The sequence below is a fragment of the Megalops cyprinoides genome, chromosome 23 (assembly GCF_013368585.1).
Source record: "Megalops cyprinoides isolate fMegCyp1 chromosome 23, fMegCyp1.pri, whole genome shotgun sequence".
NCBI classification, from domain to species: Eukaryota; Metazoa; Chordata; class Actinopteri; order Elopiformes; family Megalopidae; genus Megalops; species Megalops cyprinoides.
Genome location: NC_050605.1, coordinates 2,360,674 through 2,381,148, shown reverse-complemented (window position 1 = coordinate 2,381,148; position 20,475 = coordinate 2,360,674). Strand labels below are relative to the sequence as shown.

Here is a 20,475-nt window from a genome sequence, read left to right as displayed (position 1 = left end):
ATGCATTTATTTTGTGCAAAAGACTTAAAATTAGCTGGATCTGTTCATTTTAAAGTGATGGTGGGAGGTAGCCTGTGTAAAGACAGGTGAACATAATATGTAGGAAAATCAAGCACAGGATCGCAGGAAGAATGTGGCTAATTCTCAAATATGGCTAATTCTGCAGAAGTAGCAGGAGCTGCTGTAATACTGATCCGGATGCTATGCCCTGTGGGTGTGCCATATTGGTCAGGACACATTTACACAGATCTAACTTTCACCCAGTCTAGCTACCAAGTACCTTTGTCCAATGAACCTAATGTCAAACTACAAAACACTCAACTTTCTGCATGGAACTAGCAGTAAATGTCAAGTAAATATTTGAAATACAGAACATGCTGAGAGGAAATATTGGTGCAAAATACTGCAGTTTCTCAGAATGATGCAGGACAGAAGTCTACATTTAAGACTGACAAAGCTTTCAATCACAAATTCCAATGTGTTATAGCTACTAGAAAGGAAACCATCAACATCAGACAGGAACCAAAAGGAAAACCAGACACAAGGAAACAAGGGTTCTGAAAACTGGTTGAGATTTGTTACGGAAAAAAATTCCCTTATGCCTTAATTGTACAAAAAAATTTACACAGCAAAAAAACTCCAGGAAAACCATGTGCACAATTTCACCTTCCCACAGGATAAAAGGAAAGGCAGTCTTTCAGGACCGGGGGAGGGGGTCGGGGCAGAGGAGGGGTTGTGGCTCAAACATTGTACGTCGGTTACACGTGATAAGCATAATCCGTTAAGTAATCTTTGAGCCTGTTAGGCAAGGGCAAGTCCTGGACCCTTCCTGTAGCTTTGTTGATGGCAATGCGGCAGAGGTGCTGCAGGGAGGGCGTGGCTGCATAGACGGGCGTGGTCATGAGCAGCTGCACTGTTCCGTTGGGCGGAGCTGGTGAGACTGGGGGCCTTCCGCCGCCGCCACTGCTGTTGCTTCTGCGGGACGTCCGGGACAGTAGGACGTAGTGCTCCACCAGGTGCACCACGCTGTCAAACTGCTTCAGCTTGGGCTTGACCAGCACCACCGAGTCCAGCTTGAACTTGCCCTCCTTGTACTCGATGCGCAGGTTAGTGGGGCCCGCGGAGGTCATGGCGGAGATGGTGAATAGGTAGTCCCGCTGGGAGCTGTCGCGCAGCAGGAAGGTGCCCTCGGGGGCATCCTGGAGGATCTTCCTGGCTTCATTGGCCGTCAGGCTGCCCCAGTACCAACCTGCTTGAACAAATACACACACACGCTAATGTCTTACTTGTTGTTGAGAAATTTTTTGAATAAAAACAACCTTGCAATAATTGCAGGGAGCATTGTTTAAGTTTGTAATATTGGTGGGACTTTTTCAGTCAGACAGAAAAAAAATATTGTTTGACTTGGGTGAGTCAGAGTGATCTGTACAAGTTGGCGATACCTGGTATGTTAAATTTCACTGTGTTTTTTTTGTTGTAAATTTACTTCCATAAATAAACTATGCAAATTATGCCACACACAAATGCTATCTTATCTCCTTGGTGCTTGAGCTTTATTTTATGAAAATATTTTGGATATTCAACACTTATAGACCCAGATTATATATTGATGAAAACAGAGTGACCCAAGTCTCTCCAGTATGTGAGTACAGTGTGTGTGAGTGTGTGCTGAGCTGCAGTTCCGAGGTAGAGACACTGGCTATTCATAGTATGTTAAAGAATTCTAGTGAAGTAACCCTAGTGGACCACACTATCTGCCACATCGAAGAACTCCAGGTTAAGTGAATTATCACTTCTACCTCTGATCAGCAATTCTAGGATTCATTCATGCTCCTTAGATGCCAGGTTAGGGTTACACACTAATTTTCTGTCATGGTATATGGACCCCCTGAAGTAGTCTTGGCCACCCCCTAGCCACCCCATGTATAAAACTCTAGTTCTGCCACTGTGGGCGCAGCCAGCTGATGGTATTTGGGGGGGTTTAATGCTCATTCTCAGTGCACTCAAAGTACCTGTGATCCCAGGTCAGCATGAGTGACATTTCATTTTTATACAGTTGGGGGTGCCCTTACCATAACTGAATGTACATTTCTGATTATAATCTAATCATTTACACCTACAGATCTCACTCTCAGACATATACATATTGGTGTAAAATCTGACCGGGAGGAAACAGCCGTGGATACTTTTATATTTTCAGAATCCATCCCTTTTCACTAATTTGACTATTTTTTCCTCTTTGAAAATAACTAGCGCCAAACTCAAATCCAAGCCCAAATCCAAAAAAGAAATCTGAAGGATTTAGGGAAGTTTGCCTCAGAATCCAGGGAAAGATTAGTATTAATGTACCACAGGCTTAAAACACAGGTTACTACTGGGCAAAAGGCCAAACCAGCATACGTATCCAAGGCATGCATGAAAGCCTACCAGCCAATGGCAAAGCAAGGACTGCAATAATGTTCCAGACACGCTACTGCAATCCCCAGTCTCAATCCAAGAGAACATTTGTGGTTCAAATTCAGGAATTAAAATTTATAAGCAAAGACCAAGAAATCGGAATGCCCCAAAGAAATTCTGAGAAGAAGAAAAAAATTGCTTCTGAGAAGTGCCTTAACCTCATAAAAGTCTATCAGAAGCACCTGCTTTGTGTCACCAAGGTCAAAGGAGGATGCAAAAGCAAAATAATGACAGTGGGGATGTGAATGCATGCTGACAACAGTGATTCATCCATTAATGGAACATATTCATAAAACAGCTTCTTTGTTGTAAATAGTTTTTTGACTGATTATGATTATTATGATTGATTGATTATGTTTCATAAACAAGTTAACTACTCTAACATTGTGGAAGCATGTGAGCCTAGCACAGACACAGGAAAATACTGCCCAAACCACCACAGTTTCTGTTGTGACATGCATGTTTATTCCTGTGGCTTGGCGAGATCACAAGAGGTTTAATTGGCTCACACCAGGGGTCTCCAACACATCGCTCGCGAGCTACCGGTAGCTTGCTGCCTGTTTTTGAGTAGCTCGCCAAAAGGTTCAAAGATTATGTACAAAAAAATCCGACAACAAATAAATGCACCCTGGAAACCTCTTCCCATTTCAATCCAATCAAACACACAGATGTCCCACCCCCTCCAACACAAAATGATATCAGCTGTCAATCAAATAAGTTAGGGTACTGTCAAGTTTGCCAACACGTCGTCACATCAGTTACGCAGTAGGGTAGCTACTCAGGTAGCTACTGAGCTAAAGCAAGGAGTTCGGTGGTGTTAGCAAGCCAGTTTAGCTTATCAAATAGCCAGATTTATGATGAACCAAGAAAGTGGCCAGGCCAAAAAAAACATGCTATTTTCATGAGGAAAGGGAACACAAGTTTTTTTTCCACAAATGTGAAGGACAAGTGTGTGTGCCTCATCTGCGGTACCAGCGTTTCAGTCGTTAAAAGATGCAACGTTCAGCGCCATTTCAGGGACATAAGCTCTTAACGTAAAAAGGCTTAACGTGGCTTAATGTTCCAAAACAGCGATCAATGATCACCAAATTTTTCTCGGACATGTCTTCTCATAAATACTTTCACCTGTCAAAATATCAAAACCGAAATCCTATGAGTATGGACATTATCTTACATTAAGCGTTTTCCTCTCCATTGACGCCCATTATAAGGAAAAGGCTTAACGTGGCTTAATGTTCCAAAACAGCATTCAATGATCACCAAATTTGTCTGACATCTCATGTCATAAACACATAGTAATGTTTTCTATGTTTTCTATGACTTTGGTGTGGATTTAAGATATTTTGATATATTATGTGAGTATGACAGAGTGCTGTCACCACGGTTGAGTATGTGCTGTGACTGCCATACCAACGAGCCTGGCTCTTTGGCGTCACGGTGAAAGCTACAGTTTGGTATCCTGTAGACCCGGGTTCAAGGGTGGGTGGGGCGACTGCTCTCACCCCTTGCTGCAGTGAGCTTGACACATTGAAATTAGAAACATATGGATACAAAACATACATTTGACATGCTATTGATGTGAATTTAAGATGCTTTTGATACAAAATGCGAGCTTTGGATATTGACATTTGATACATGTATATACAAAAAGTATCTTAATTCCGCTGGTTAATGTGAGTGTTTTGATACATTATGTGAATAAGTGTGAGTAATATAAGACATGAGTAGCTCTCTGCCACTTTCATTTTTTCAAAGTAGCTCTCAGATGAAAAAAGGTTGGAGACCCCTGGTTTACACAGTAGGAGTGAGGTTAAGAAGGAAAGCGAAGATACTGATCATCCATTGTTTTTGTTCTTCCTTGAGGTGTTTACCACCACATGTCTGGGATCAATCTCTGAGAGTGAATAAGATATAGGCCTCCCAACTCAGGAATTAATGTGTCAACACCTGTAAATAAAACATACAGGAACTGCTTCCCAGAATGTCATTCAGCTAAATTAAGAGTAACTGGTGTGTAGCTAAAATATGAAGGTACAGTGTACCATTCACAGGTAAGTGCCATTCACAGCCATACCTCATTGGAAAAAATATCACCAGGTACCTAGTTACCTGCATAAAATGATGAATAGAGAGGTGTTGCCATCATATCTAGCCAGATAGTTTCCTACCCAGACAGCTATTTCAGTGGAGTAACAAAGTCCTTTCCACACTACAGAAATGCCAAAAACAACACCCAAGAGTGGACCTGAGTTGATGATTTTGTTTTCTGTATTTGCACATACAGGTAGCTATCTTATAGCTAAAATAGCTATAGAGAGCAAACTGCCCAACTGATTGACGAAAATAATACAGGACGAAAACACAAAAGAAAGCTTTACCTCGAGGTACAATTATCAGAAATTAAAATAAGGCAGCATGCCAATAAAGAACTTTGTCAATATTGCAAGATGAGTAACCTTATCCTATCTTGTTAGGCACTTACAACCCTAAGAAATCATGTTACAAAAAGGATCGTCTGAATGCTTTAATATGCCGGAGCACACTCCAGTCTAACCAACCAACCAGTCTATGTGCCAATGATGGGGGTTCTTACAGAAACGCGGCCCAAATTTAACGAAGTGGATGGCGGAGCGCAAACTATGCTGCGGCAACAGTCGGCGTGAAGTTAGCGACCAATTTACTAAGAACGTTCCGGAGTGGAGATAATTTACGCAGTGACTGTAAAACGCCCTGTTAACGTAGTTTGCGTCACAGAAACACAAGTCAACTGGTCCAAGTAAATGAAAGCATCATTTCCTAAGATAATTAGACAAACACGTTGAAATATGAGCGCTGAACTTTAAATATGATCATGCAAAAAAAGAAGAAAGAATTAAGTTGCACTACATCACACAAGGAACAGATGAACATGCGCAGACGGCACGATGGTGACTGGCACAATGACCAAAGTCAATTTAAGTAAATCCGGCGCAAGAAAAAATACAGACAGTAGTGCACCAGCAGAAATCGCAAGAATTTTAATGCACCAAAACGCCCATACAGAGCACGTATGCGGTAGGCGGCTTGCCAAAATGATAACATTAAACTCTACCTACCACCTGAAAGTAAATTGTTCAGATAATTTATGTTAGCCTACAAATTATCTAATTATCTATTATATAATTAATAGGTTATTCTTGCTGACATTTTACGCGTTCATATGTGTAACGGTTCTGTTTGTTTCGTCGTATACAAAATAACACAAACGTTGTTTCTACAAGACTATCCATCCATATATCTATAGTATGCATACCTATCAGTATCTATAACAATAAATACATTCAGGTATATGGTGCTTTTTATAAAACTTTACCGTCCGCTTTTTACATGTTGTAAAAATTTCAGTAAATTCAACTGTTTGGACTCAGATCACATCATTCCTTCCCAGTCTTTGTGGTTCCATCCCGGTTATGAATGTGCACGTGAACTACGCTGTTACGAACGGTAAATGTGACCAGTCGCGTCGTTATCCAGGAGTAATTGTTCTCGATCGCTCATTTCAACCATTAGGCTACGACGGAAGAGTAAATGCCGCGCGCATTCACGTGGGCTTTTATCGTAAACAATGCACACGCAGTCTTTACGTATGTGGACGACATCAGATCCTGTACGCAATAAGAAGGCAGTGACTGTGAGTGTAGATGCTGGGTGTTAAATATTTACTTGTGTACTATCCTCACATTCATATTCTTACAGAAAATCCATAGTACAATTTAATTCGTACTTTAACGAAGCATTACAGAAGTGCATTTTGTGTGCATAACTGACACAGACGTCCACCCTTACTATCTTGCTTTCCATGTGATAATCTGTAATTGCACGACAGGTTGATCAACAGGCAACACGATGGATGATTGAACAGAATAACGCTAAACACAGGAAGTTCCTGTTACAAATGACAAGTTAATTTATCATACTGGTATGTAAAAACAGTAACGTATCTGGCTTTGCCAGCAACTGGTGTATATTTCGTCGACACGAGCGTTTGAAATTGTGGCCGATTGATCAAGCGATTTCAGAACATTCCAGAGAATTTTGTGGTACTCAGAAGAGGGAAAACGAAAAACGTTTCAGACAGGTAGATTTGTTCTTCCGTCTGCGGTGGCATTCCATAATGCTTTCGGACCAGCTATTCCCTTTGCCATTTTATAGCCTAGTGGATGCTTAGTTTGTGAGCAGTTTAAACACAAATCTCACTAACTTCATAAATGATTATGGGTATTCAAATAATGTGACTGTTGTTTAAAAAATGACATAGCAATACATAAAATCACAACGGCAAATGGGAAACTACTTCAGATGAGTAATTCGATTTGTAGGGTCTTATATGAGCTGACAGCAAATATCAATTTAATCGAGGCATGAATAGGAAAAAATCTTAACTCTGAACCGTAATCTGACTACTGAAACTACCAGTCTGTAAACTATTACACTGCATTGTTACTAGTGCAGGCGAACAGCAATTACTAGCTCAAATGTCGTGCTTCCAGCTAGAATACAATAAATACAGTGCGTGAATAAGGCGAAAAAACGGAGTGCAACTTTTAAGGAACACATCTGCTCTCACAGGACAAGGCACTGAGACTAGTAGCAGGATAGCTGCCCTCTGAGAGCCAGTACCTGTTTTACCCAGGTCCCTCATGGCAGCGGCGATGCGGCTCTGGTCAGAGTCTACCACTCTAGCGTCAGTTTCTGATCTCCTCTCGCTCCGGGGGGTATCCGCGGAGTCGGAAGAGTGGCAGGTCATTGGAGAGGTCCCCGCAGTGCGCCGATATTCAACGAGTGGTGCGGATTTTGCCGGGATGTGCCCCAAACTGACACAACTTGAGCAGCGAGCAGATCTTTTGTATTTTCATTGCAAATTTACGAACGAATGAACAAGCGTTCTTCTGCCTTCTTCCTCCTGTAAAAGAATATATCATATTTATTTCTTTATAAATAACGTGCATAAATATCGCGTTGAATACATTTCAGATTCTAGTAGAAAGCCACGGGGTAGTATTCCAATCACTCTAACGACACTACTGCAAACTGACTGATGGTGTTCAACGCAGTGAGTAACGCACGGACTCTAAGAGCGCAGTCTAATCCCTACCTAGCATTTGTTGCATAATGCAGGTCGGTTACCACGAAAACCGGTAGGTTTACACACAAATGGTCACACCTTCAGGATTTTACTTACGAACTCCTAACAATGTTCACTTGTCACAGAAAAATGACAGATATAAGCAAGTGTCGTAAGGTAATAAGCAGTAACACTAAATTAAAATGCCATTCCAACTGGGAGTTCGTAGCCTATAATACGAAAATCATGTTTTCATACACGTTTCACCTTTAGCATAGTCTGTAACGTTATTTGGTGTATAAATGATTCGTTAAGTAGATAGGTAGCCTATTTTTTACATATAAAAATCCATTACGCTTCAGCTTTCTTATAAGTGCATGTCAGAATCGCCAACAGGCTTGCTAGTCTATGCATTAGCCTACAAAAATATTGTCAACGAACAACGAAATATAGCTAATGTAGCAATTTGGCAAGCAGTTAACAACTGCATACTGAACACAAGCTAGTACACTTGGCTAGCAAGTAGGCATTGTGTCAATTAACATGAATATGTTTTGAGCGAAGGCACTTACCTGAGAGAAGTGATTATTGCTGTATTGTTAGTAATTTCTGTATTATTATTTCTGCATTGGTGTAGGCTACACCTCAAACGGCATCGGGTTGAAATTGAGCAAGCCATCAAAACACTGTGCTGGAGCTCAACACTTAACAAAGCACTGCCACCTTCGGCTGCTAGCAAGCTAGTCTAGTCTATACAGCGACACATATTTTTGTCTTTCTGTAGTTGCTAGACGACATGCCGAGGGTATCCAGTTATATTTCCCCTAAAAGAGTATCGTTCTTCCCTTAATGGATTTGGCTAGAGAGCAATGCCAATAGTTTATATCGGAACCGATGATTAAAGGTGTATCATTCTAAATAATCGGTTTCGATTCAAATCGGTATGCATTCTTGTAAAACAAGGCGACAATGCCGATGTTGCTTTCGTGACTTGACTGTAGCCCCTGAAGCTGGTCCAAGCGTGTGTTTAAATAACTTAATCCAGAAGAGTGGTATGTAGAGGCCGATTTCCAGGAACTTTCCAGGAACTATGTCACGTGACACCAGACGGCCGCATCCTTCTTAAGGTGGCTACGCATCGTTTATGTGCTGCATTGGAACTATTAATATGGTCAATCGAGCTAATTAATTTTCAAAAAATATGTATTTTTCAATATAATAACTTTAAAATATAAACTGTTAATTAACATACAATTCATTATGAAACAAATAATAAAAAACAGCACCTACTAATTCCTAATAACTACAGAACTTCGCCGCAGTGAACTCGTTTTAGGCTACAACAGTAGGCTACTTCTGAGAGGCAAATGCATTTGCAAGAAAAACTGCTGTATGCTAGCTATGGTTACAGGTCAGCCGAGAGGGCATTGAGGTTTCAAATTAACACCACTTACTGTGCAATGTTTTCAGATAAGACTACTTCCCAGATTCATCAGTTTCACCTGCCCTTTACATGTAGGATTTCTGGTGTGTTGAACATTTTAGGTTAGTATAACGCAAACAGTATTACCATGTTTACTATTATTATTACTATTATCGTCTTAAAGTACAGGACGGATGCAGAAACATTTTTCATCTGGATCAAAATCATCTGGATTTGAATACATGAAAAATCAACAGTGGCATTTGTAGCTAAGTCATGTGCTTTGCGACCAAGGCCGGCTCAGTCTCGAAGTAAAGCTTCCTTTTGTTTCTATTTAAGACCCCCAAACCAACTCATTCCTATTTCGAGCCGACAACGCGTGGCTCTCCTTAAGAATTTCGATTTCAAATTGGCATCAGACACTGAACACAAATAATAAAAAAGTTACCAAAGTTGGTTGCCAGCAAGACTGGCTAATAAGGATGTGATATTAGTAGAATGTGTTGCCAGAGTTTGATGTATTCGCAATTGTGAAGCTCTTGTTTATGCTCAGCTGCCAGCAGAACAAAACAGCACGACAGACACATTTCCCAATATTTGTGAAAAACAAAAGGAACCTGAAAGATGCATATATCCAATCCCGGGCTACAAATGTAGGTTAAGTAAGGTCCGTGGGATAAAACATTCCAACCTAGAATAGATTTGTCCTTAATTACCTTGTAATAGTAAGAAATGTCTGTGGCTAATTAGTTTGTATTTGTCACTTTACTATCACTATAGGCTAAAACTATCAGTATAGCTTAAAAGAAAAATAAATCCTTGAGCAGATTTAAAAATGAGAACGAAACTCTCTAAATGTGGGTAATATGCAAAGTGAAAGAGAACTTTCGCAACACGTAGGCTATGCATATTTCATATTATTCACTACGGTGACGCTATCCGAGTGTCTGCATACGGAACCTCCAGATACAATGAGCATTACTGAACATACGTGCACTAACTACTGGTGACAAAGTTTAAGATAGGAATAGCTATATGTATTTTAAACGTGCTGAATTCGCTGCTAGTAGCCTAAATACTGATAGACATACCGGATATACAGTATAAAACAAATATGTTTAGCGCCAACTAATATTATGTACTTCAGAAGGGTATACCACACGAACCAACCGATTCCTTCTTATCCCACTGTTCCCTTAGTTGGATAAACGCACGTAAGAAGCATTTTATGAGTCTTTTTTTGTTTTGTTTTTCTTTAGAGACACAACACATGAAGACTGCTTGTTACGCGCGTTCAGTCGACAACTAAGTGAACCTCCACAGTAGGATCTGAAGGAATCAGCAGTTGGCACTACCTTCAGTAGCAAATACACACTGAAGCTAATATAAAGAGAGGTATAAGAGAGGTCCCTCGCCTGTGGACGATGCAGGTCTACTGCAAGTGCAAACGTTTCTTTCTTTTCCCTTTTAACGGAACTGTAAATATGCTACCAGTTTATGCCAAAGATCTTCATACTTTGTCGTAATTTAAGCAAGTGTTCAATTTTTCCTTATTGACAAAATAATTGAAATCTCTGCAACAATCGAATCAAATCTGTGTAAAAAAAACAAAAAACAAAAAAACAATGCTGACTCAAATTCTTAAACAGCCCCCAATAATTGCAACATAATTTAAAAAAAATGAAATAATGCATTACTAATTCATAAACACTACTTGTTCATTGATCATATCTGCTTGCCGCTTCAAACAAGAATCCAAAGCTGCGTTGTTTTCACTAGCGCATTTTGGTTTATTTCAGGTCAACATGAAACGAAAATATTAATCACGAGAACACACCAAAATTTATATAAAATGGTTGTGACTATGTGAAATGTGTCTTAACAGATTTGTGATTTTATTGTATCGCCAAATTGGGACATAGCCTATTTAAGAAAACTTGTTATTCTTTTAAGAAACCTTAAGACATTTTAAAGAAAGCGCAAATTCTAAAAAGGGGTAAATGCACTTTTTTATTTCAGTCGCGGCTTTAAACAGTTGCCTTTGTTGACAAGAATATCAGAGGAGTTTCGTTTTGTATAGCGCTATATTTACACGAGACATAGCACGAAACATATCAAGCAAATAGGTACACCCTGGGTTACTGGATTTCTGAAACCTCAACAGCTGGCAGCGAGAAACTCCTCTCATTTTTTCCAGATTCCTGGAAAACGCGTTTCGAGGAAACGAGCTCTCAGTTTTTCATGGAAGCGTATAGCACGTGCCTGCTGTTTCCCAAGACATTTTAGGATTATATGCGTCCACAATTTGACAACCATAGCTGTTTTTTTTCACGAAACAACGTTCGCTTTGTGACAATAAATGGGTATTCATTGGCGTAAATTAAATTTTACATGTAAAGAAAAGAGAGCTTATACTTGCATACACCCACTGCATTTTTACACACTACTCTCTAATTAAAAAAAAAAAGTTTCATAGACTCGAAAGACATAATCACAAGATGTGACATCTATAGGTTACTTTATAACCACGGGAATAAACAGATTTAAACCTTGATTAACTAATACGCTAACTACAAAACAATTAATAGATTTAACAGCCTAATTAAGTTTAAGTTGTTACGCTTCTCTTAAAAAATTCTGACCTTCAGAAAAACTATACTGTTGTCGATTGTGGTTATTTCAGTTTCTAAGCAGGCAAGTAACCTCAACCATTTTGAAGTCAGTCCCCAGGAGTGCAGCTTCTCTACCCACGTTGGCTGAGTGGATCAAATCGCGGAACGTCCTTGCAGGGTTTTAAACATATCTTTCATGTGGATAATTCATACATTTTGCCATCATTCCCAGTACTTCAGTTAGACTACATTAAAGATGACATGGAATTAAGTTATAAAGGGACAATTTTCTTCCTTGGCATCTGCTCATATTGTGATCTTCTTATTTAATTATCAGCAAATATTTGTACTACTATTGCTAACACTACAAATTGTATTTATAATAACATTTGATGAGCTTAATCTGAACATTATTAATCTGTTGCTTTAATTTTATAATGCCCACATCAAAATAATTAAGAAAATTCTAATTACAATTGCAATTTGCTTAGTTTGTGGTAATTTATTTGTAGTAGGTGTTTGGGGTTGTGTGTGGTAGTAATTAGGAGGTAATTAGGAGGACCCCGCTATGAGTGACATAAACTGCGTCAGGCTGCGGTTTGTTGCAAGTGGCAGCTTCTTGTGTTCACTTGTAGATGCCGTGTACATCAGCAAAATAAGTTGCGTTGTATTCATGTATCAGTTTTGTATTGTTCTAATATGTGCTACAACGATTCACACCTCAAGACACATTATATAATTAACAGGAATAAAACAATGCCCTTAACCCTTTAACATTATCTGCAGTTTCCTGTCGTCGGCATTATGGATATCATTCAGGCAGATGGTCTCTGGTAGCACCTTGTGGCCAAGTATGTAATGGCAGGACAGGACTAGTATCGGGTAAACAGGTGAGACTGTAATGAAGTAAAAGATTAGAATGTATCACAGTAGCACCAACTGGAGATTAAACACAGACTTCTAAGATTATTCAATGACTCCAAAATGGCAATATAAATAAACAATCAATCTGTGTCATTGATGTGTGTTTTTTTAATATTATGTTTGTTGGGTTTTGGTTATACTAACAAAATACATACATATACAACTAGTTCATCTTTACCTTGACAAAAACCCCCACATACCCATGCCCCATCTCCATGCCCCATCTCCACACCTCCACACAGTTTATATCGACACACACACATATAAGACACACAATCACACATATACATGTACACATAGTTCTCCTTCCTGTGGTTCCCCTGCTTTCGTTCTAACCTTTAACTATAGGGTTTCATATATATCATGTCATATTCTAGTAAATCATTCCCTTTTATTTCTGTCCTCAGACATTGTCTTCTCTATAGTTAAATAATATTTCTTCATTCCCTTCCATGCCTGCATGGATGGGGTCTGCACATCTTTCCAGTGCTTTAAAATAAGTTTTTTTATACACCAGAGAGGAGTACAGAACCTGCCACCCAATAGGGTACCTCAGATTATCTATCTTCTGCAAAATGCATTGCATGGGTGTAAAATTAATCTCAGTTTTACAAATATTAGTCATCCACTTCTGAATTTCAAGCCAAACTTTTTTTTTTTTTTTTTTAACTTTTTCATTTCCAGAAAGCATGTATGAGGGTGTCTTCAGGAGAACCACACAAAACGGAGGAGAGGTTGAATTTATATATTTTAACATTAGTATAATATATTCTTGTCATAAGCTTATATTGTATGAGTCGCAGATTTTCATTAATGTTGATTTTGTTGGTTAGATAGACTGTAAGGGCTCAGGCAGGGACTCAGTCGCAGACCAAGAGAGCTTCAGGTTGCAAGCGGGTTTATTAATGACTGCAGGAAAGTTGTGAAACAAAAGCAGGCAGGGTCGAAAACCGGAAGGCAGTCTGTGGACAAAAACAGGGTCGATAAAAGAAGCAGGCAGGATCAGGAACCGGGCAGGCAAACGATCAGGCAAAGGGACAAAACGGCAGGCAGGAAACGAAGACGAAGGGCAGGCAGAGTTAGGCACGGAGAATTCGGAAATCCAAAAAACTGCGGGAACGAAACAGGTACGAAAACGCTGAGACGAACTGGCAAACAAGACAGGAACAAGCAGGGTAGAAATAGGGCTGGGCTAATGAGGAGATGGGATGCAGGTGGGCAGGCAGGCAGGTGAAGTTAATGGGGCAATCAGGTGGGCGGGGACCAGGCGGGGAGCGGGGCGGGGCTGGAACACAAGGAAAAACAAAAAGCACATGGACAGGGAAAAACAAAAACATCACAGCTAGGGGGGCGGAGCCCTGACATAGACATTTTTTCCATTTTATATTTGTATCTGTGATATTAAGATCTTTATTCCAGTTATCGTATATTTTTTGCAAGGAGTAATTATCTACTTGTGCTCCTATTAAATAGTTATACAGTATTCATAAATAACTTCTGAACAGATGTTGGTTCTACATCATAGTTTAACACAGAATTCTGTGATAACCAGCTTTTCACTTGTAAAAATCTAAATATTTCATTGTCTCTTAAGCTAAATTTATTTTTAAGCTGTTCAAATGACAAAACATTATTACAGGATACAATATCCAAAATGTTGTGAATTCCACTTTTGATCCATGTGTTCCAATTTAGTTTTGAGTTTTGGATGGTGATGGATGGATTGTTCCAAAGATAGGTATTCTTGGGCACACTAATGTGAACCCCTAAGATATTTTTTGTTTTTTTCACATTCCTAAAATGCTATTTATGGCAAAACTAGAGGTTCTTATCTTTTTGTGAACACAGATAAAAACAAGATGTCCAGCACAAGCTGGTAGTCCTCTATACTTATCCATGGTTCCTCATCTGATCTATTAATGATAAAGTTCTTCTATCTCCTGTATTAAATCACAAAGCAACACATACAAGCACAGTTCTGAAAACTTTATTGCTAGATCCATTAAAATGTATTACAAACAGGCCAATAATATCAAAATTACAGAAACTGGTACACCTGTACAATCTATTGCAATTCAATACAACAGCTCTGCTGTAAATTCTACCTTTACGAAGTTAAAAATGTTCATTTTGGGTGACATTGTCAGAAATGTGTAAATTCAAATACAGTATGTTGACAACTGAGGTCATAGTTAAAGGTGGACTACATTATATTGAGAAGTGTTTCTAATATTCTGCCCCCCTCATGAATGTAAGTGGGAAGGAGAAAAAATTAGAAACTATCACATGGCCTCATTGTTAAACTTATCATTTAATTGACTTTATGGAATAACAGTTGTATTGGACTGCATTAGAGTGTACAGGTGTACCTAATAAAGTGGCCACAGTGTATATCATTACATCAAGGATTCAACCAAAAAAATACATCCCATCACAAATAAGCCAACACACCATCTGGAAGTTCAATGCAGTTATAAGGGTTGCACTATCCTCCTCAAAACTAATTGGAAAAAGGTCAAACCCAATAAGAAAACAAACAACGAACCCTTTTGCCAGTGGTAAATCTAGAAATTATTCTAGGGTAAACAAATGAACTAATGAGTCGTAATTCCAAGGACTCACTCTAAATAGCATCACCAGGAGAGAGGCCAGTGCGAGCTCAGCTAACTGGCACAATAAAGGAGAGGCATGGTAACATATGCAATAGTTAATAGGGGTTTGTGTGTGGAATAACAGCAGCGGTGAGCTCATGACAGGGGCAATTATGACAAAGCTGTGCACATCCTAGATAACCATCCACCTGACTCATCTGGCTAAGCCCCCAGGGAGGCAGGTTGCTGGAGCTCCAGGGGCTGCAGAAACTAACAAGAGGAGGAGGGTGAAGGGGAGAGAAGAGAACGAATCCACATAAACAAGCATCTAACGAGCTCTGCACACACCAATATTAAGCATGTGTGATGTAAAGCCACCTGTATTACAACGGAAATGCACATTATACAAAGGCATCTTCACATGCTGGATTCACACACATAGGAATTCCTTAGATGACATCATCAAATAACCCCTGATGACATTACATTTGTCCATTGTAAACATCCTTCACAGCTTCCAGACTGACTTTCGCTGAGGTATCTGAATTGTCACTTAGTAGCATTTAAACTGATAATTCAATGACATTTTCACAGAAATAAAAGTCCCTGTTGCTACTTTGTCACTGCTGAACAAATAGTGATTCATGAAAGCTGTTACATGAATGGTTTTGCTTATTCCTCTCCATCTGAGATAATATACATCAAAGATAATAGTATGCAATCTCAATGCAAAAACAGCCATATGGTCCAAGAGCAGTTTCCTCCACCAAACCCCTCCAACAGCAGATCTTAAGAATCAGCAAGTTCACACATAATTAAAGTGGCAATAGAAAATGCCGAAAAATAAAAATCAGAGAAAAACAAGCTGTTCCAGTCTTTGTTTTGCTTTTTTTAGACCACATGATCTAGTGAGGGGGCTTCATTCCAGTGATTTACCAGGTCATCAAAATGGCAATGTTCACCAAGCCAAAATGTGGTTAGCTCAACTGTCCAGCGCTGTAACTTGTGAGCTCACTGAAGCATCTTTGTGTTTGGAACTTTGGGGACAGTTTGTCGCCATCCAAGTTCATCAACACTTTCTGGAAGAACTCAAGTGTGAATTTGAGTTCCTGGGGATAGCTCAGGTTGAGTGTGTAAATCAGTCCAAAAAGCATGACACATCCAGAGGAAATACTTCTCAGGTCATGTAGCAGTTCCACACCCTCAATCACCGCTCCAACATCCTCTGGCTGCTCTTCTTCATCAGCACCGTCTTTGTGAATCATGTAAAGCCCCATGGTGGTCTGTGCGATCTCTCTCTCAGCTTCCTCACTGCTCTAATGGTGAAAAACAAATTGACCATTTTGAAATAAAGAAAACATCGCAACTTTATTACTGAAAGCTCACACTAAACTTCCATTACTAACCAAGTACTTCTTGATGAGTGTTGCTGTCCTCATTGAGGTAGACACATAGACTTCTAAGGACACAGACCCTCTTGAGTTCAATGTCCTCACTCTGCAAAAGATGGCATATTCAATATTATGAGTCTCCACTTTTCAAGACATTTTCCAGGACATTGTTCATAACCCTCTTATTCTCACCCCAGTGGTTACTTTATTGACACTTGAAAGACACTAAAGAAGCAGCAGCATGTTGATGCACAAGGTATCCTTCTCTGTTCGAGCTATCATATTTTATCAGACATTTTTTCCCCCATTCCATTTGTCTATCTGTCTGTCTGTTTGCAGGCTCTCTGAAAGTTATGTAAGGATTTGTATAAAACTTTGTGGAACTGCATAATGTGGGAACCAACAAGATCTCATGTGCTTCATACTGAGTACCAGCTACTGCCATCAGGGAGGTTTGAAGTACCACGCTGTCGTTAGATTTAAAAACTCTTTTATCCCTACTTCAATAAAAAATTTAAATGGTGGCACACATACTAGGGATTCAATTAATATGATATGACCAATTTCCAGTTATAGCGCCTCCCTGTACTTTTTTAGCATTATAGGTTTTACTGTTTATGTATTTATCTATCATCAGTGTATGCTTTTCTCTGTCATTTTTACTGTATGTTTTTGGCTATTATATTCTTAAATATGTTTCTTGTTCCCTGTATGGACGCAGCATGGGTGGAAGCCCAAGCCAAATTTCCCACAGTGTAGGACAATAAAGTTAATCTTGAATCTTGAATCTTGAACCCTGTTAAAACCAATGTTACATGGAAAAAAAGATTTTACTTGGCTAAATAATGCAACAGTTTAATGCACTTGCCTTAGCTGTCAGAACCATGAGGAATCGGATCTTCCTTCCAGCAGCTCCTCCTCTATTGCTGAAGACCTTAATGAAGTTAGCTGTGTATTTGTCAAGTTGTGCCAGGAATTTGGCTTGAAGTGGCAAAGTTGTTATACGCATGAATTCTGCATTTATCTATGAGAGAAACAGTGAAAGAAAAGAGATATACATAGGAGATCTAAATAAGTGATGAAAACTTTCATGCTTTAAGAGGAATTACTTTTCTGAGCTGAAAAAAGGACAAAGAAAGACACTTTGGACTATAAAAGGAGACTTGGCACTTGGGTACCATCTTTTAAACGCCCTTGGGCAGTTGAATCGCAACCAGCCAAAGTAGAGCCCTATCTTCTTGAATGGGGAGTTGTGCACCGTCTCCTTTTATAATCAGTCTCTGACAAACATGTTATTTAGAAATGCTATCTATCCACATGAAAAACAGTGTGAAATAACAGTTTACAATGAATTTAGAGTACAAAAAATGTTAATACAGAATAGAATAACCTTTCCCCTGGGGAAAAATAGTATCGGTACATAACTGGGGCAAGCAGTTCTGCATCAGCAGAGCAGTGTGCAAAATATCAATATCATCAATACTCACTTCACTAACTGTAAACAAGGCAGGCTATCTGTTTACAAATTCAGAGATCAAAGGTGCATCCTGGATAACCTCCTGATGTCTGTAGGAGATGTCTGCATTTTCTCCTTGATCACAGCCTGGTTGTTTCTTTTTCACCTCTGTCAAGAGAGCTACCCTTTCATCCTCAAGACTCTCTCTTGTTTCACCTCTAGGGAGGGATAGGAGGAAGTTGACCTCCGCTTTTCTTGGTTTTTTGATGTTCGCAGCTGGTTTTTCTTGACCTTTGCGCTTGTTCTGGAGAGAGTTTACACTGACCTCACGGTGTCCAATCTTGCAAAGATTTGTGCAAAAATTGGCAATCTTTGTCTTTAGATACTGTTTCCATCCCTCATGCCCGGCACGAGTTCCTCTTTCCCTCAAGCATGGATGGGCATGCACCAAGACCTCAGCAGCCTCTTCAATTTGGGAATCACTGGGATATTTATTATTTCAAGAGCTGTTCAGCCACGCCTTCAGGGATATCCATTCTTAGCTTTGGCGGAGGGGTAAGAAGAATGCCATTTGCTCTGAATTCTGTGTTTGCTTTCTGGAGCTGAATTTCAGCACAATATGAAAAGAGGGGAACAAAGAAGATTGGAGGCCAAGAGGTTCTTGACTCTGGAGCTGGATCTAAAATGACAGTATCTGCACTATGAATCGAGTGGTCAGAAGACAAACTGTCTTGGTCAAGGGATGGAGAGCGGAGGGGGCTCGCAGAAGTCCTTCCTGGGGTCACAGAGCTGTGGGATGTAGTGGGTGAAGTTATTGGTGTGCTGGTGTTGCAAGGTGGTGGAGTCCCTGGAATGCTGGAGCTAGTTTCTTCACACGAAAAAAATATCACTTTCAGAGTATCCCTGTTTCTAATTTCACTGGTTGATGTAAGATTGACATATTGATTTCCAAAGTCATAGTCCTTGTATTGGAGCCTGAACTGCTGTTTAAGTCCAAAAACAATTTTTATCTCAAGGACAAGTTGATCCACAGACGCTAGTATCCCTGACATAAGGGTAAGTTTTCTGGCGTCATCTCCGCCAAAAACGACTCTCAGGTGGATGGGACTTGACATCTTTCACTCAATGTATTCTAGGGAACAGATACAGGAAACAAGTTAGGAAAAGTACTGAACCATTACTGCAGCTTCATATTAGAACTTCAACTAATTGTTATTTTCATCATCAGTTAATCTGAGGATTCCTATTGTGTTCCATACTGTAGAACTTGAGCCTAGGACTTCACGATGGCTGTGTATTTGGTGCAGCCTGCAGGGCACATTTTCAGCAGTAAATCTTATCTTCTAGCACTGCCTTTATTTACCATGTAAACCATAAATGTAAAAGTGCCAAAATATTTCTCATAAATGTTTTGAATACATTTTTTAGATGAGAAGCACCTCTGAGCTCTAACGTAACACTCTCACAGAATCATGGTTAGCTACATCATTCCAGAAGCGTAAGCCAATGACAACATGCATCTAGTTCAAGTTCATATTTAGAGCCCTTAATCAAAGTTAGTCTGAAAGGGCATTCCAGGCCCACAGTTGATAGTAAACAGAAACTACACCCTCTGACCTGAACCCTCAACCCTCATAGCAGGCAAGAAATATTGAAGAAATCTTTGGAAGAATCGCAGAGAGAGGGAAGCCCCTTCCACGCCCCCAGCTTGAGCTTTTTAAACAGAACTTCCGATATTGTTTTGCTGTTGTAAAAGCATGGACCCTCTTTTTTCCACTGGATTTTTTTGAAACTTGTCAGGGATTTAAGGTAGCACAGGGTGAGAACTTGATACAAATATAATGCTTTATGAGTGAAGTAACTCTTAAGTTTTACATGCAAATCATAGCGGAATATGGATGCAAATATAGTGTGGGGCTTTGCATCAATGATACTGTGTGTCCTTGTTTTTACTAAAGTGCAAATATTTCTCCTTACAGTACATTTCTGTATTAGGCATTTAGGCAAATTAAAGTTCATTGGATTGTGAATTAGCTGAAATTGCATGACCACACAGTATCTACTGTCATCTTTTTGTATTGTGATACACTGAATTTCTAAAAAAAAAAAACTCAACATTCACATGATAAATCACAAGATGATTGACTAATTGATCATGCGATTATTTGTTGCACCTCTACTTCATAAGATTAGTGAGAAAGAAAAGTCACATTATAGACCTACCTTGAACAATGATATGCCTTTTCAAGGTATCCATCCGTCTCATACCTACAGTGTAGTCACAGAGTGGATAAGCATCAGCCAGGTCTTCAAGATCAACTAGGGCAACCTTTCTATTAGGAGATATAGTCAACTCATAAGCTCTGAAGTGCTCATGATACCAAGCACACAATACTCTTACAACAAAGCTCAAACTGTTTTTAACAATGCACATTTGAAGAATTTCTGCAAACTCAGGCAGACCACCAGCTGAACCATAAGGAATCAGCATGCCAATTCTGTATGAGATTCCACTGA

At 39.5% G+C, this 20,475-nt stretch overlaps 1 protein-coding gene across 2 annotated transcripts; it reads right to left on the bottom strand.

Moving 5' to 3' along the window:
- Positions 1-661: 661 nt before the first annotated feature.
- On the bottom strand, positions 662-8,569 carry LOC118770355 (suppressor of cytokine signaling 2-like). 2 transcript variants are annotated; one of them, XM_036517969.1, is made up of 3 exons: positions 8,134-8,569; positions 7,117-7,399; positions 662-1,252 (listed from the first exon to the last, which is right to left on the bottom strand). In XM_036517969.1, the coding sequence occupies exons 2-3, from the start codon at positions 7,241-7,243 to the stop codon at positions 759-761; spliced, it is 621 nt and encodes a 206-aa protein (XP_036373862.1). In that variant the 5' UTR covers positions 7,244-7,399; positions 8,134-8,569; the 3' UTR covers positions 662-758. The 2 variants fall into 2 exon arrangements, with proteins under 2 accessions (XP_036373862.1, XP_036373863.1); XM_036517970.1 differs by having other exon boundaries at positions 662-1,249.
- Positions 8,570-20,475: the final 11,906 nt, after the last annotated feature.